This window comes from Bos indicus, chromosome 19 (assembly GCF_029378745.1).
Source record: "Bos indicus isolate NIAB-ARS_2022 breed Sahiwal x Tharparkar chromosome 19, NIAB-ARS_B.indTharparkar_mat_pri_1.0, whole genome shotgun sequence".
Lineage (NCBI taxonomy): Eukaryota > Metazoa > Chordata > Mammalia > Artiodactyla > Bovidae > Bos > Bos indicus.
This window is the reverse complement of record NC_091778.1, coordinates 53,656,187-53,670,351: the sequence shown is the minus strand read 5'-3', so window position 1 is coordinate 53,670,351 and position 14,165 is coordinate 53,656,187. Positions and strand designations below refer to the sequence as shown.

The following is a 14,165-nucleotide window of genomic DNA, read 5'->3' as shown; positions in this document are numbered from 1 at the left end:
AATAAAGTTTCATTAAAGTATAAAAGAAATAGATAAAGCTTCTGACATAGACATCAGAAGGGGGCAGAAAGAGTGCTCCCCTGCTAGTCTTTAGCAAAATGTTATATACCTATCAGCAGGCTGCTAATTAGAGCTCAAAACTCAGAGTGGCACCCAGCCCCTCACTCACAACATGCATTTTGAGATAACATTGGCACAAGGTGAGTCATCCTGGGCCAGAAGAGGCTCTTTTGTTCCTCTTCCCTTTCTGCCATAAGGGTGGTGTCATCTGCATATCTGAGATTATTGATATTTCTTCCAGCAGTCTTGATTCCAGCTTGTGCTTCATCCAGCCCAGCATTTCGCATGATGTAGTCTGCATATAAGTTAAATAAGCAGGGTGACAATACACAGTCTTGATGTACTCCTTTCCCGATTTGGAACCAGTCTGTTGTTCCATGTCCAGTTCTAACTGTTGCTTCTTGACCTGCATATAGATTTCTCAGGAGGCAGGTAAGGTGGTCCGGTATTCCCATCTCTTGAAGAATTTTCCACAGTTTGTTGTGATCCACACAGTTGAAGGCTTTGGCATACTCAATAAAGCAGAAGTAGATGTTTTTCTGGAACTCTCTTGCTTTTTTGACGATCCAATGGATGTTGGCAATTTGATCTCTGGTTCCTCTTCCTTTTCTAAATCCAGCTTGAACATCTGGAAGTTCACGGTTCACATATTGCTGAAGCCTGGCTTGGAGAATTTTGAGCATTCCTTTGCTAGTGTGTGAGGTGAGTGCAATTGTGCAGTAGTTTGAGCATTCTTTGGCATTGCCTTTGTTTGGGATTGGAATGAAGACTGACCTTTTCCAGTCCTGTGGCCACTGCTGAGTTTTCCAAATCTGTGGGCATATTGAGTGCAGCACTTTCACAGCATCATCTTTTAGGATTTGAAATAGCTCAACTGGAATTCCATCCCTTCCACTAGCTTTATTCATAGTGATGCCTCCTAAGGCCCACTTGACTTTGCATATCAGGATGTCTGGCTCTAGGTGAGTGATCACACCATCATGATTATCTGGGTCATGAAGATCTTTTTTGTATAGTTCTTCTGTGTATTCTTGCCACCTCTTCTTAATATCTTCTGCTTTTGTTAGGTCCATACCATTTCTGTCCTTTATTGTGCCCGTCTTGGCATGAAAATTTCCCTTGGTATCTCTACTTTTCTTGAAGAGATCTCTAGTCTTTCCCATTGTGTTGTTTTCCTCTATTTTTTTTTTTTTTGCATTGATCACTGAGGAAGGCTTTCTTATCTCTCCTTGCTATTTTTTGAAACTCTGCATTCAAATGGGTACATCTTTCCTTTTCTCCTTTGCCTTTCACTTTTCTTTTCACAGCTATTTGTAAGGCCTCCTCAGACAACCATTTTGCCTTTTTGCATTTCTTTTTCTTGGGGATGGTCTTGCTCCCTGTCTCCTGTACAATGTCACAAACTTCTATCCATAGTTTTTCAGGCACTCTATCAGATCTAATCCCTTGAATCTATTTGTCACTTTCAGTGTATAATCATAAGGGATTTGATTTAGGTCATACCTGAATGGTCTAGTGGTTTTCCCTACTTTCTTCAATTTAAACCTGAATTTGGCATTAAGGAGTTCATGATCTGAGTCACAATCAACTCCCAGTCTTGTTTTTGCTGACTGTATAGAGCTTCTCCATCTTTGGCTGCAAAGAATATAATCAATCTTATTTCAGTATTAACCATTTCTTCTCTTGTGTTGTCAGAAGAGGGTGTTTGCTATGACCAGTGCGTTCTCTTGGCAAAACTCTGTTAGCCTCTGCACTGCTTCATTCTGTACTCCAAGGCCAAATTTGCCTGTTACTCCAGGTATCTCTTGACTTCCTGCTTTTGCATTCCAGTCTCTGGTGGCTTAGACGGTAAAGCATCTGCCTACAATGCAGGAGATCCAGGTTCAATCCCTAGGTTGGGAAGATCTCTTGGAGAAGGAAATGGCAACCCACTCCAGTATTCTTGCCTGGAAAATCCCATGGATGGAGAAGCCTGGTAGACTACAGTCCATGGGGTCTCAAAGAGTCAGACACGACTGAGCGACTTTACTTTCTTTTCACTCCTGTAATTAAAAGGACATCTTTTTTGGGTGTTAGTTCTAAAAGGTCTTGTAGGTCTTCCTAGAACCGTTCAACTTCAACTTGTTCAGCCTTACTGGTTGGGGCATAGACTTGGATTACTGTGATATTGAATGGTTTGCCTTGGAAATGAACAGAGATTATTTTGTTGTTTTTGAGATTGCATCCAAGTACTGCATTTCAGACTCTTTTGTTGACTATGATGGGTGCTCCATTTCTTCTAAGGGATTCTTGACCACAGTAGTAGATATAATGGTCATCTGAGTTAAATTCACCCATTCCAGTCCACTTTAGTTCACTGATTCCTAAAATGTCAACGTTCACTCTTACCATCTCTTGTTTGACCACTTCCAATTTGCCTTGATTCATGGACCTAACATTCCAGGTTCCTGTGCATTATTGCTCTTTACAGCATCGGACTTTACTTCCATCACCAGTCACATGCACAACTGGGTGTTGTTTTTGCTTTGGCTCTGTCTCTTCATTCTTTCTGGAGTTATTTCTCCACTGATCTCCAGTAGCATATTGGGCACCTACCAACCTGGGGAGTTCATCTTTCAGTGTCCTATCTTTTTGCCTTTTCATACTGTTCATGGGGTTCTCAAGGCAAGAATACTGAAGTGGTTTGCCATTCCCTTCTCCAGTGGATCATGTTTAGTCAGAACTCTCCACCATGACCCGTCTGTCTTGGGTGGCCCTACATGGCATGGCCCAGATAATCACGTGAAAGTGATGGGAATACCAGATAATCTTTCAAGATTGCCGGGAGAAATCTCAATAACCTCAGATATGCAGATGACACCACCCTTATGGCAGAAAGTGAAGAGGAACTCAAAAGCCTCTTGATGAAAGTGAAAGTGGAGAGTGAAAAAGTTGGCTTAAAACTCAACATTCAGAAAACGAAGATCATGGCATCCAGTCCCACCACTTCATGGGAAATAGATGGGGAAACAGTGGAAACAGTGTCAGACTTTATTTTTTTGGACTCCAAAATCACTACAGATGGTGACTGCAGCCATGAAATTAAAAGACGCTTACTCCTTGGAAGGAAAGTTATGACCAACCTAGACAGCATATTCAAAAGCAGAGACATTACTTTGCCAACAAAGTTTCGTCTAGTCAAGGCTATGGTTTTTCCTGTGGTCATGTATGGATGTGAGAGTTGGACTGTGAAGAAGGCTGAGCGCCGAAGAATTGATGCTTTTGAACTGTGGTGTTGGAGAAGACTCTTGAGAATCCCTTGGACTGCAAGGAGATCCAACCAGTCCATTCTGAAGGAGATTAGCCCTGGAATTTCTTTGGAAGGAATGATGCTAAAGCTGAAGAATTGATGCTTTTGAACTGTGGTGTTGGAGAAGACTCTTGAGAATCCCTTGGACTGCAAGGAGATCCAACCACTCCATTCTGAAGGAGATTAGCCCTGGGATTTCTTTGGAAGGAATGATGCTAAAGCTGAAACTCCAGTACTTTGGCCACCTGATGCGAAGAGTTGACTCATTGGAAAAGACTCTGATGCTGGGAGGGATTGGGGGCAGGAGGAGAAGGGGACAACAGAGGATGAGATGGCTAGATGGCATCACTGACTCGATGGACGTGAGTCTGAGTGAACTCCGGAAGTTGGTGATGGACAGGGAGGCCTGGCGTGCTGTGATTCATGGAGTCACAAAGAGTCGGACACGACTGAGTGACTGATCTCTGGTCTGACATGGCATGGCTCACAGTTTCATTGAGTTAGACAAGGCTGTGATCCATGTGATCAGATTGGTTAGTTTTCTGGGACTGCAGTTTTCATTGTGTCTGCCCTTTGATGGAGAAGGATAAGAGGCTTATGGAAGCTTCCTGGTGGGAGAGACTGACTGACTGAGGGGGAAACTGAGTCTTGTTCTGATAGGCAGGGCCATGCTCAGTAAATCTTTAATCCAATTTTCTGTTGAAGGGCGGGGCTGTGTTCCCTCCCTATTATTTGACCTGAGGCCAAACTATGGTAGAGGTAATGAAGATAAGGGTGACCTCCTTCAAAAGGTCTCATGCACGCACTGCTACACTCAGGGCCCCCAACCCTGCAGCAGGCCATGGCTGACCCACGCCTCCACCAGAGACTCCTGGACGAGCAAGTCTGGGTCAGTCTCTTGCAGGATCATTGCTCCTTTCTCCTGGGTCCTGGTGCACACAAGGTTCTGTTTGAGCCCTCCAAGAGATTGTTTCCCCAGTCCTGTGTAAGTTCTGGTGCCTCCATCACGGGGTTAATGGCGACCTCCTCCCAGAGGGCTTATGCCATACACAGGTGTACTGCACCCAGAGCCCCTGCCCCTGCAGCAGTCCCCTACTGACCCATACCTCCTCAGGAGATACCCAAACACAGTTCTATCTCAGTCTCTGTGGGGTTGCAGCCTATTTCCTCTGTTTGGAGACCCCTAGCCTTCCTGCCTATTATCCTCTCAGCCTGAAGTCCACTTTTTCTTGCCCCATGAATATAAACAGGAGGTCAGTTGTAAGTGTCTAAACTGGAGCCTATCTATCTCCTGCCTCAGTACCCCCACCTCATGTTTAATCTCAAGATTTTGCTTAAGCTGTGTCTCTGCCTGCTCCCCTACTATCTTCAGTCTCCACTCACTTGACTCAGCTGAACTGGCTCCCAGTCTCAGCTGGGCAGGACAATTTTTAGATTTACTTAATGATGGAGAGAACTCAGGAGGCCAGGGGAGGCAAGCACGATGGGTTCAGCAGAAAAGAAAGTAGGTGCTGGGGCCACATGGGGCTCAGATCAGGAGGGTGTTGGAAGGCGAGGTTGGGATGAGGCAGGCTGGAGCACCTTGTGGGTGGTGATCAGACTGGGTTTCAATTGAGCCGGGAGAACTGGGCCGCCGCAATTTTACTTTCCCAGAAAATGAAACTGAAGCAAGGCTGTGGTCACGTGACAGGTGGCGGGTTATAAAGCTGGCAGCCTTGGGATTCTTACTTCTAGATCAGCAGAGACATGCCAGACCCAGGAATTCCTCTCCCTGGAGGTATGGAGTGTCCTTCTTGCAGGTATATCGCCAAAGAGGAAGCCCCGAAGTTATGCAGTGAGTGTGGACAGAGGCTGCTTCCTACAGCCCCCAAACGAGTGCCAGGTAAGGCTCTGATGGGGCTGGGAGCCTGATGCAGGTGGTGGGGAGGGCAGTTAGCTCAGTCCCTCTTCCATCCCTAGAAATGGAGAACTTGGCTAACAGGCAGCCCAGGCTAGCAGGTCTTCCATGACTAAAGAACTGTTTCTGCAGGAAACATTTTTGATAGAAATACACTTCTATCTGGTCCTTTGCTGGAAGCATCTGTCACTTTTTAAAAAAGAATTTCAATTTTGTTTCTTGGAGAGAATTCGAGGTTTCCCATTACTCTTGGTGTTACTGAGTCCAAGATTAGTCTGCTCTCCACTCATAGGACAATAAATCGGGAGACAAGGTGTGGAATCAAGGAATAGTGACTTTATTCGAAAAGCTGGGTCACCAAGAAGATGGAGGACTAGAGTCCTGGAGCACCATCTTATCAGCATCTGGATGCTAGTTTCTTTTATAGAAACTATAAAAGGGGATGCTGAACTGAGGGGGAGGAGGTGAGGAAATAAAGTAAAAAGGCCATATCTTGCAAAATATCCCCTGCTTTGGCCAGTCTTGGGGAGGGAGTGAGTTAACTTACTCTTTCCTGTAGCCATTCACAAGTGGACAGGATCTGGGTGTTTCCCTGTGAGCTGAACAAAGGCACTTTAGTTAAACTTTCAGGCAGAGGGGCAGGATTTCCGAAGGCAGGTCATTATGTACATTTATAGCTATAAACAGCATCTTTTTAGTGATTGTAGTGATAAAAGAAATGGAAAGCAAATATTCAAGTAAAAGAAACAGGTCCAAATGGAGTCAGATTTTTTTTTCCTCTATTATATTGGGAATGGAAAGTGTTGGTCTAAGCAGAGAGGTCTTAGAGGATTTCAGAGGATGCTGCATAGAAGTGGCATCCCAGGCCCCCTTGGTGGGGGAGGGGTCCCCACAGCTTGCACAGGCCCCTTCCCGATGGGGGGTGGCTCATGGGTGCATGAAGGAGGAACCATGTCAGGTAGGCCTCACCTGCTGACTCTAGTGGGTCCTTGATTCTCTTGATGCCTGGGACATTGGGCTGTCTCCCTGATCCTTCTAGTACATACTAGATATGCTCTGACCGCAGGACCTTTGCACTGCCTGGTCCCTCTGCCTGGAACACACACGAGTGTATGTTCCTCGTCACAACAAAGATTTGGAGCAACGGACATTAAAGCCCTCGGCGCATCACAGATCTCGGGTCTTGGACAAACCGTGTTACAGCTCTTAGGCAAATCAGTGTTACAGCTCCATTTTATTTAGAAGATAGCAGGAGAATCCAAGACTCGAAGAGAAGGGAGTGGAGGAGTGCGTGGGGAGGGAGAAAGAGAGAGAGAGAGAGAAAGAGAGAGAGAGAGCGCGCGCATGCACGCGAGAGAGAGAGAGTCCGAGAGAAAGCGCTTTGGCCCCTCCTTTTATATGTTTTTTCTTCCACCTGGGCCTGCCCTATGCAAATTGGGCTTAGCCAGGAGTGCTGTTTGTTCTGCCTGAAGTTTTCACTCTGGTCCTCGGACCTTCCTTTGACCTTCCTTGTCTTTTAGCCACCGCCATTTTGGACTCCTTTTCCCTATTCTACCTACCTAACAGAATTTCAATTTTGTTTCTTGGAGAGAATTAGAGGTTTCCCATTACTCTTGGTGTTACTGAGTCCAAGATTAGTCTGCTCTCCACTCATAGGACAATAAATCGGGAGACAAGGTGTGGAATCAAGGAATAGTGACTTTATTCGAAAAGCTGGGTCACCAAGAAGATGGAAGACTAGAGTCCTGGAGCACCATCTTATCAGCATCTGGATGCTAGTTTCTTTTATAGAAACTATAAAAGGGGATGCTGAACTGAGGGGGAGGAGGTGAGGAAATAAAGTAAAAAGGCCATATCTTGCAAAATATCCCCTGCTTTGGCCAGTCTTGGGGAGGGAGCGAGTTAACTTACTCTTTCCTGTAGCCATTCACAAGTGGACAGGATCTGGGTGTTTCCCTGTGAGCTGAACAAAGGCACTTTAGTTAAACTTTCAGGCAGAGGGGCAGAATTTCCGAAGGCAGGTCATTATGTATAGCTATAAATAGCATCTTTTTAGTGATTGTAGTGATAAAAGAAATGGAAAGCAAATATTCAAGTAAAAGAAACAGGTCCAAATGGAGTCAGATTTTTTTTTCCTCTATTATATTGGGAATGGAAAGTGTTGGTCTAAGCAGAGAGGTCTTAGAGGATTTCAGAGGATGCTGCATAGAAGTGGCATCCCAGGCCCCCTTGGTGGGGGAGGGGTCCCCACAGCTTGCACAGGCCCCTTCCTGATGAGGGGTGGCTCACGGGTGCATGAAGGAGGAACCATGTCAGGTAGGCCTCACCTGCTGACTCTGGTGGGTCCTTGATTCTCTTGATGCCTGGGACATTGGGCTGTCTCCCTGATCCTTCTAGTACATACTAGACATGCTCTGACTGCAGGACCTTTGCACTGCCTGGTCCCTCTGCCTGGAATACACCTTTTCTTAGAGGGCCGCACAGTTTCCCCTATCCCTGCCTTCCAGTCTTTGCTCAGCTGTCTGCTCTTCCGGAGACCCACTCTGACCACCAAGTTGCAAACTGTGCCTGCCCCACCCCTTCACTCTGAACTGCACTTCCCCAGGCTGTCTCAGTAGCACTTGGATGACACCATGGTGGGTCTTCAGAGACCTGTGCTGTCTTGTTCACTGCTTTATCTCAAGTTGGGAGGGAGAATAGAAAAGCTCACTACTCCTTCACCCCCTTTAATTTTGTGCAGGGGGCTTTCAGAGGGCTGTTGAAAGCAATTGGTATGTTTTCCAACATAAAAAGGGGGAAAAAAAGCCTTGTCTGAGAACACCTGGTCACCTTCTAGGGTCCTGCCTGTCCAGATGGGTGGGGAGAGCAGGTAAGGTAGCTGTCTACCTTGGCCTAGTCAGAGGTCACCCCCAGATCCCCAACCATAAGCAGGGCTGGGTCACTACCAAGATGGACAGACCAAATCTCCAAGATGCTTGGCATCTCTGCCAGTTTCAGGGCCAAAGGCTTTGAGAGCTATTGGGAGCTGGCTGGCTTCTGGGCTGCCCGCTTATGCCCTGTAAGCACAGTGAGCGTTGGACAGGGCCATTGTCTTTAGGTCTGGGTCACTGGGGGAGGTCCATCATATGTCCCTGGGGGTGGGGTGGGTTAGGAGCTGGGCCCTGGTCACTCAGTATGGGCACACAGTAGGGTTGAGGACCCATGTGTTGAATTATGAGACTGAGAATTTCCTGCTTCTGATCCCCACCTGCTTCCTGCCTACCTGTTGTTGTTCAGTCGTTAAGTCATGTCCTACTCTTTGCGACCCCATGGACTGCAGCATGCCAGGCTCCTCTGTCCTCTACCATCTCCTGGCTTTTGCTCAAATTCATGTCTATTGAGCCGGTGATACTATCTAACCATCTCATCCACTGTCGCCCCCATCTCCTCTTGCCGTCAATCTTTCCCAGAATCAGGGTCTTTTCCAATGAGTCGGCTCTTTGCACCACATGGCCAAAGTGTTGGAACTTCAGCTTCAGCATCTGCCATTAGCGTGGCATCATCTGCATATCTGAAGTTGTTTCTATTTCTCCCAGCAATCTTGATTCCAACTTGTGATTCTTCCAGTCCGGCATTTTGCATAATGTACTCTGCATATACGTTTAATAGGCAGAGTGATAATATCCAGCTTTGTCATATTCCTTTCCCAATTTTAAACCAGTCAGTACTAGCATGTGTGGTTATAAATGTTGCTTCTTGATCCGCATACAGGTTTCTCGGGGAAGTTATGGTAGTCTGGTATTCCCATCTCTTTAGGAACTTTCCAGTGTGTTGTGATCCACAGTCAAAGGCTTTTAGTGTAGTCAATGAAACTACACCTGTGAAACCATCACCTGTGCTGGCTTGTTTGTAGTAATGCTTCCTAAGGCCCGCTTAACTTCATATTGCAGGATATCTGGAATTGTCTTGCATTTATATAATCCAATGAATATTGGCAATTTGATTTCTAGTTCTTCTGCCTTTTCCAAACCCAGCTTATACATTTGGAAGTTCTTGGTTCACATACTGCTGTAACCTAGCTTGAAGGATTTTGAGCATTACCTTTCTAGCATGTGAAATGAGCACAATTGTGTGGTAGTTTGAACATTCTTTAGCATTGCCCTTCTTTGGGATTGGAATAAAGACTGACTTTTTCCAGTCTTGTGACCACTGCTGAGTTTTCCAAATTTGCTGACATTGAGTAGAGAAATTTAACAGCACCATCTTTTAGGATTTTAAGTAATTCAGCTGGAATTCCATCACCTGTGCTAGCTTGTTTGTAGTAATGCTTCCTAAGGCCCACTTCATATTCCAGGATATCTGGTTTAGGTGAGTGACCACACCATCGTGGTTATCCAGTTCATTAAAACCTTTTTTTGTATAGTTCTACTTACTTCTCTGCCTAACTTATACTCTAGTTAAGTCTCATTTACAGATATGGAAATTGGAAAGATGAAATGTTGTGAGGCTTGGGTGGAGCTGTTGAAGTGGTTATCTCTACCATTCTATCACTTGTAGGTCTGTCAGCCCACCCAGCTCTTGAACTCTGGACATCTTGAACTTGGCTCCCTCTGGTGCCACAGGTGGGGTCTGTTCCTCTGAAACTTGAGCAGGGCTGGTGTTAGGGCATAGTGGGGTCAAACAAACTGAAACATCAGAGTTTGTAGTAGAGAAAGGATTATTGCAGGGCTATGCCAGTAAATGAGTGTTTCACGCCCTAAAAGGCCCCAAGCTGCCAGAGACCTTTGGGTGAAGATTTTTTTTATTGGAGGAGAATTGGTTTACAATATTTTGTTGCCCTCTGCCATACAGGTAAGGGAAGTGGGTCACAGGGTATGTGATCAGCTCGTGTACAATTCTGACTGGCTAATGGTGAGGGAACAGAGTGGTACCACAGGGGTTAATATTATCAGTACTTAGGCTCCAAGAAGCCTGGATCTATGTGTTCAAGGTCATCAAGTAGTTAACATCTTCCATGTATTGGAGGGTTTTCACATCCGTAAGACAACTCAGGAAATATGCATCAAATACTGTTCTTTAGGTATTTCAGAGAGGAGCTAAAGCAGAGGACATGAGGGAAGGCCTGTCCCAGGAAAGATCTATAGGATCCTGCTTGGTTACAATTTCCCCCTTTTCTTTTGATACTCTTCAATCTTGAGAAGAACAAGTTTTGAACAAGAAAAAGAATAAAGTTTCAGGTAAGGAGATTAATCACAAAACTTAGCAGAGGTACCCATGAGGTCCTGCTCTCTTATAATTCCAGCAGATACTGCTTTGAGAATGGCTGGTGGTATCTGAGTCTGACACAGCTACTCCATTTTTACTTCCAAATGCATTTGCTTACTCAGTGGCCAAAGCAGAAGTCACTGTTAGTGATTTGAATGATTTTCTACATATGATAAGATGCAAGAATTGGGACTCATAAATCTGAAAATATCTATCTGAAGGCCTATTCTGCCAGTTTTTCCCAGAGCACAGAGTGTCTCATTCTCCACCCTGAACTCCTTTCAGGACGTGTTGAAGGTCAGCAGCTGCAGTGGCTCATGATTTAATCCTTGTAGAGGAAGACGACAAGTGTGAGTTTTTAGTTGGGAAGGCCCCTACGTGGTCATAAATTTGACCATGGTTTTGGGGGCATTTCATGACAATTTCATCCCACAGTGCTAGGAATACTTATTCCCAGATCTCAAAAAGATTTCATTGATTGGCCACTCAATGTGCTTTCACTGGACTTGGCCTTATTAACAATAGCCAAAAGCCTCCAGATCACCTTACTTGTCTTTTATGGTCCAGGCAAATATTCCTTCCTGTTGCTTCTTACCATGTCTAGAGTTACTATTACAATCACTGATCGCATGTGGAACTATTCATATATATCATCATTTTATCAGAGGCTCACCCACACATTTGTTAATGCAAAAAAGCAACAATTTTGTAAAACAGGCAATATAGGTCATAAGTTGTTTTTTGCAAATATCTCCTGGTTTTGTCCAGACTCAGGAGGGGATGAGTTCATTACTTCTTTCCTGAAGCTATTCACAAGTAGCCTGGGTCTGGATGTTCCTTATGAGCTGAGCATAGGTATTTTATTTTAACCTTCAGGCATGGGAGTTCCCTAAGATGGGCCATTATGTATATTTGAGTTTGTGATTGGCAATATCCTTTTAGTAATTAACTTGTGGCAAAAGCAATGGAATACAAAGGTTAAAAATTAAAAGAAACAGATCTACGATGGAGTCTGATTTGTTATTCCCTGTTACAATTCCCCACTGTCAATATCTATCCTACAGTCTTGTGGGAAAGGGCAATGACATTTCTTAGCTACTTCTGCTGAACAGGGACGATGAAGGATGATAGTGGAATGGAACTGATCAGCCTTGAGCAGGGAGTTTTACTTAGAATCTTTATTAAATGAATAGTTCTCTTTCCTTTTTTATCTATAATTATTTGAACCTGATGAAACTCCTTAGCCCTGTTGTTATCTAATTTGTAATTAGACTCAGGATTTTGATCCCAGTTCCCATATCTATCTATTAATGTTAACTTTCTGGCTGTGTCATAACTATACTTAAGAGGAAATAGTTCCTTATATCTGGAAAAACACAGATTAAAAAACAGTAATGTTTGGAACAATATTGGAATAATGCAACTGGTGGCAGTTCCGTACTAAAGTTCTGTAGAGTTTGAAGTACCTCTGAAATGGCAGAGTCTGGGGCTGTGCTGATGCAGAGGGACACCAGGAGGCGCTGAACTGCACTGTCTTGTTGAGCTGGGGTGTTCCCTCTCTACCATTAGTTTTGAAGGAGTAGGTAGCCATTCCCTTCTCCAGAAGATCTCCCCACCCAGGAATCATACTGGAGTCTCCAGCATTGCAGGCAGATTCTTTACCTTCTGAGCCACCAGAGAAGTCCCAAGAATACTTGCCTGGAGAATTCCATGGACAGAGAAGGCTGGCTAGCTATAGCCCATGGTATCGTAAAGCAACTGAGCAACTAACACCTTCACGTTCATGCTGTGTGGTCACTCAACCACCAGAAGCAGAAACTGTCCCAGGCCCGGTTCACCACAGCCAGGGCAGCACTTCAAGTGGGCAGAGGTCTAATCATGAACAGTTCTCATGGAAGGAGTCTAAGTTCTCCATGATGTTCACTTGTTTTTTGAGATGTGACCCATGTGTATCTGCCTTTGTAGATTCTCAGAGCAACCTCAAGGAGGCATCAGCCCTGGAGGGAGCAAAGGAGTGTGGATCAGAGCTGAGGGAGGAAAGCAACTCCTCCTTGTCTCTGGGCTCAGGTGATTCACAAGATGACCCAGATGAGCCCTCTTTGGATGCCTCTTGGCAAACCAAGCAAGTGAGTGCCTGGCCCCTGGGGAAGGGGTCTGGGAGGCGTGGTCCTGCCCATCCCTGTGCTCTGCAAATATGCTGTTTCTTTCTGTGGTTTCATCAGTGGCTGAACAAGGTCCCACATGTCCCCTTAGCATCCTCTCCAGCACAGCTTCACTTCACCACTGCCCAGCCTGTCGACCCCTGCATGGTGGGCTGTGACAGAACTGTCCCTTCTATGCCTGATTCATGCAGGGTTTCTGGTTTCCCATCCCCCTTTTTTCTCCCACCATACTGAGCATGTTCCACCCGCTGTGGCTGTGCTGGGTCTGGGTGTCTGAGCTTCTGCTATGTGTGTGTCTGTCTTTGCTCTGGGTGTTTTGGATGGACCAGGAAGTCCCTAAGGTGCCTCCAGACTCTGCGGAAAAAGAGGTGCTCAGGAAATGCTGCCAGCTGCCGAGACGCTCTTCTTCAAATGGGAAGCTGAGCTATCTTATCTCCCTATAAGTGTCAGACCCTGAGGGAATGTCCTCTGAGTGAGTGACCAGGTGGGAGCCCAGGTGCGGGTTGCAGAGAGTTACCTGGACAGATTCAGGACAGATTCATCCTTCTGGATGAGTGAGATCTCTCCACGCCAAAGTCCAGCCTGTCCACACCTAGGCAGCTGGATCTGTTCCCTGGTTTCTTGGAGGACTGAGAGGGCTGTTGTCTCTCTGCCTGGTTGGGGATGGTTTCCTTTTCTAATTCTCAGCTGTTCCTTGTGGTTGGGTGGTATGGGAGTTGCTATAGCTGGCAGTATTGCAGCCTGTTGTATGTGTGTGAGTGTGTGTTATGTAGTGTGTGTGCACTTGTATGAGAGTATGTGTGTGTGGTATATGCATGTGTGTGTGTGGTAGTTGTGATGTGTCTGCTGTGCTTAGTTGCTCAGTCGCGTCCAACTCTTGGCAACCCCATGGACTGCAGCCCACCAGGATCCTCAGTCCATGGAGATTCTCCAGGCAAGGATACTGGAGTGAGTTGCCATGCCCTCCTCCAAGAAGTCTTCCCAACCCAGGGATCAAACCAAGGTCGCCTGCATTGCAGGCGGATTCTTTACCACCTGAACCACCAGAGAAGCCCATGTAATGTGTGTATGTGAGTGTATTCTTCCCCTTGGACAATAATCCTGTCCATAGAAGGGTGGCCAGCTCCAAGCCTGGGCTACGTGGGTCACTGAAATTTTTGGTAAACTCTTATCACTTACCTACCATTAGGAAGTAAGTGTATGACACTGTGATTGCAAACAGAATTGAGCCCTATGGAATTGGGGCATTATAAAAACCTTGACTGAGTAAGTTCAAGGTTCTTTTGGAAGAAAAAATGGGCAAGAACCACCAAGAAAGTTGTTTTTTTTAAAAAAGCTTTGGGTGGAACTTGCTATATTAGATGAACAGCAACGTTTCAAAGCCAGTCATTAAAACAGTGAGTCCTGGGAGGAGTCAATGTACCAGAATAGGTAACCCAGAAATGGGTCCTAATGTGTATAAAACAGGTAAAGAATATATACATAAATATTTATCTGATCCATAGATGGAAAT

The 14,165-nt window shown here is 45.4% G+C and overlaps 1 protein-coding gene across 1 annotated transcript in view; it reads left to right on the top strand.

The window, feature by feature from the left end:
- The first annotated feature begins 5,072 nt into the window (after nucleotides 1–5,072).
- Nucleotides 5,073–14,165, top strand: part of LOC109573340 (E3 ubiquitin-protein ligase RNF213-like) — a 129,149-nt gene continuing 120,056 nt past the window's right edge. Inside the window, 2 exon segments of the mRNA XM_070773928.1 lie at nucleotides 5,073–5,231; nucleotides 12,456–12,616. Of these exon segments, the coding sequence (XP_070630029.1) occupies nucleotides 5,096–5,231; nucleotides 12,456–12,616 (297 nt within the window). The 5' untranslated portion in view covers nucleotides 5,073–5,095.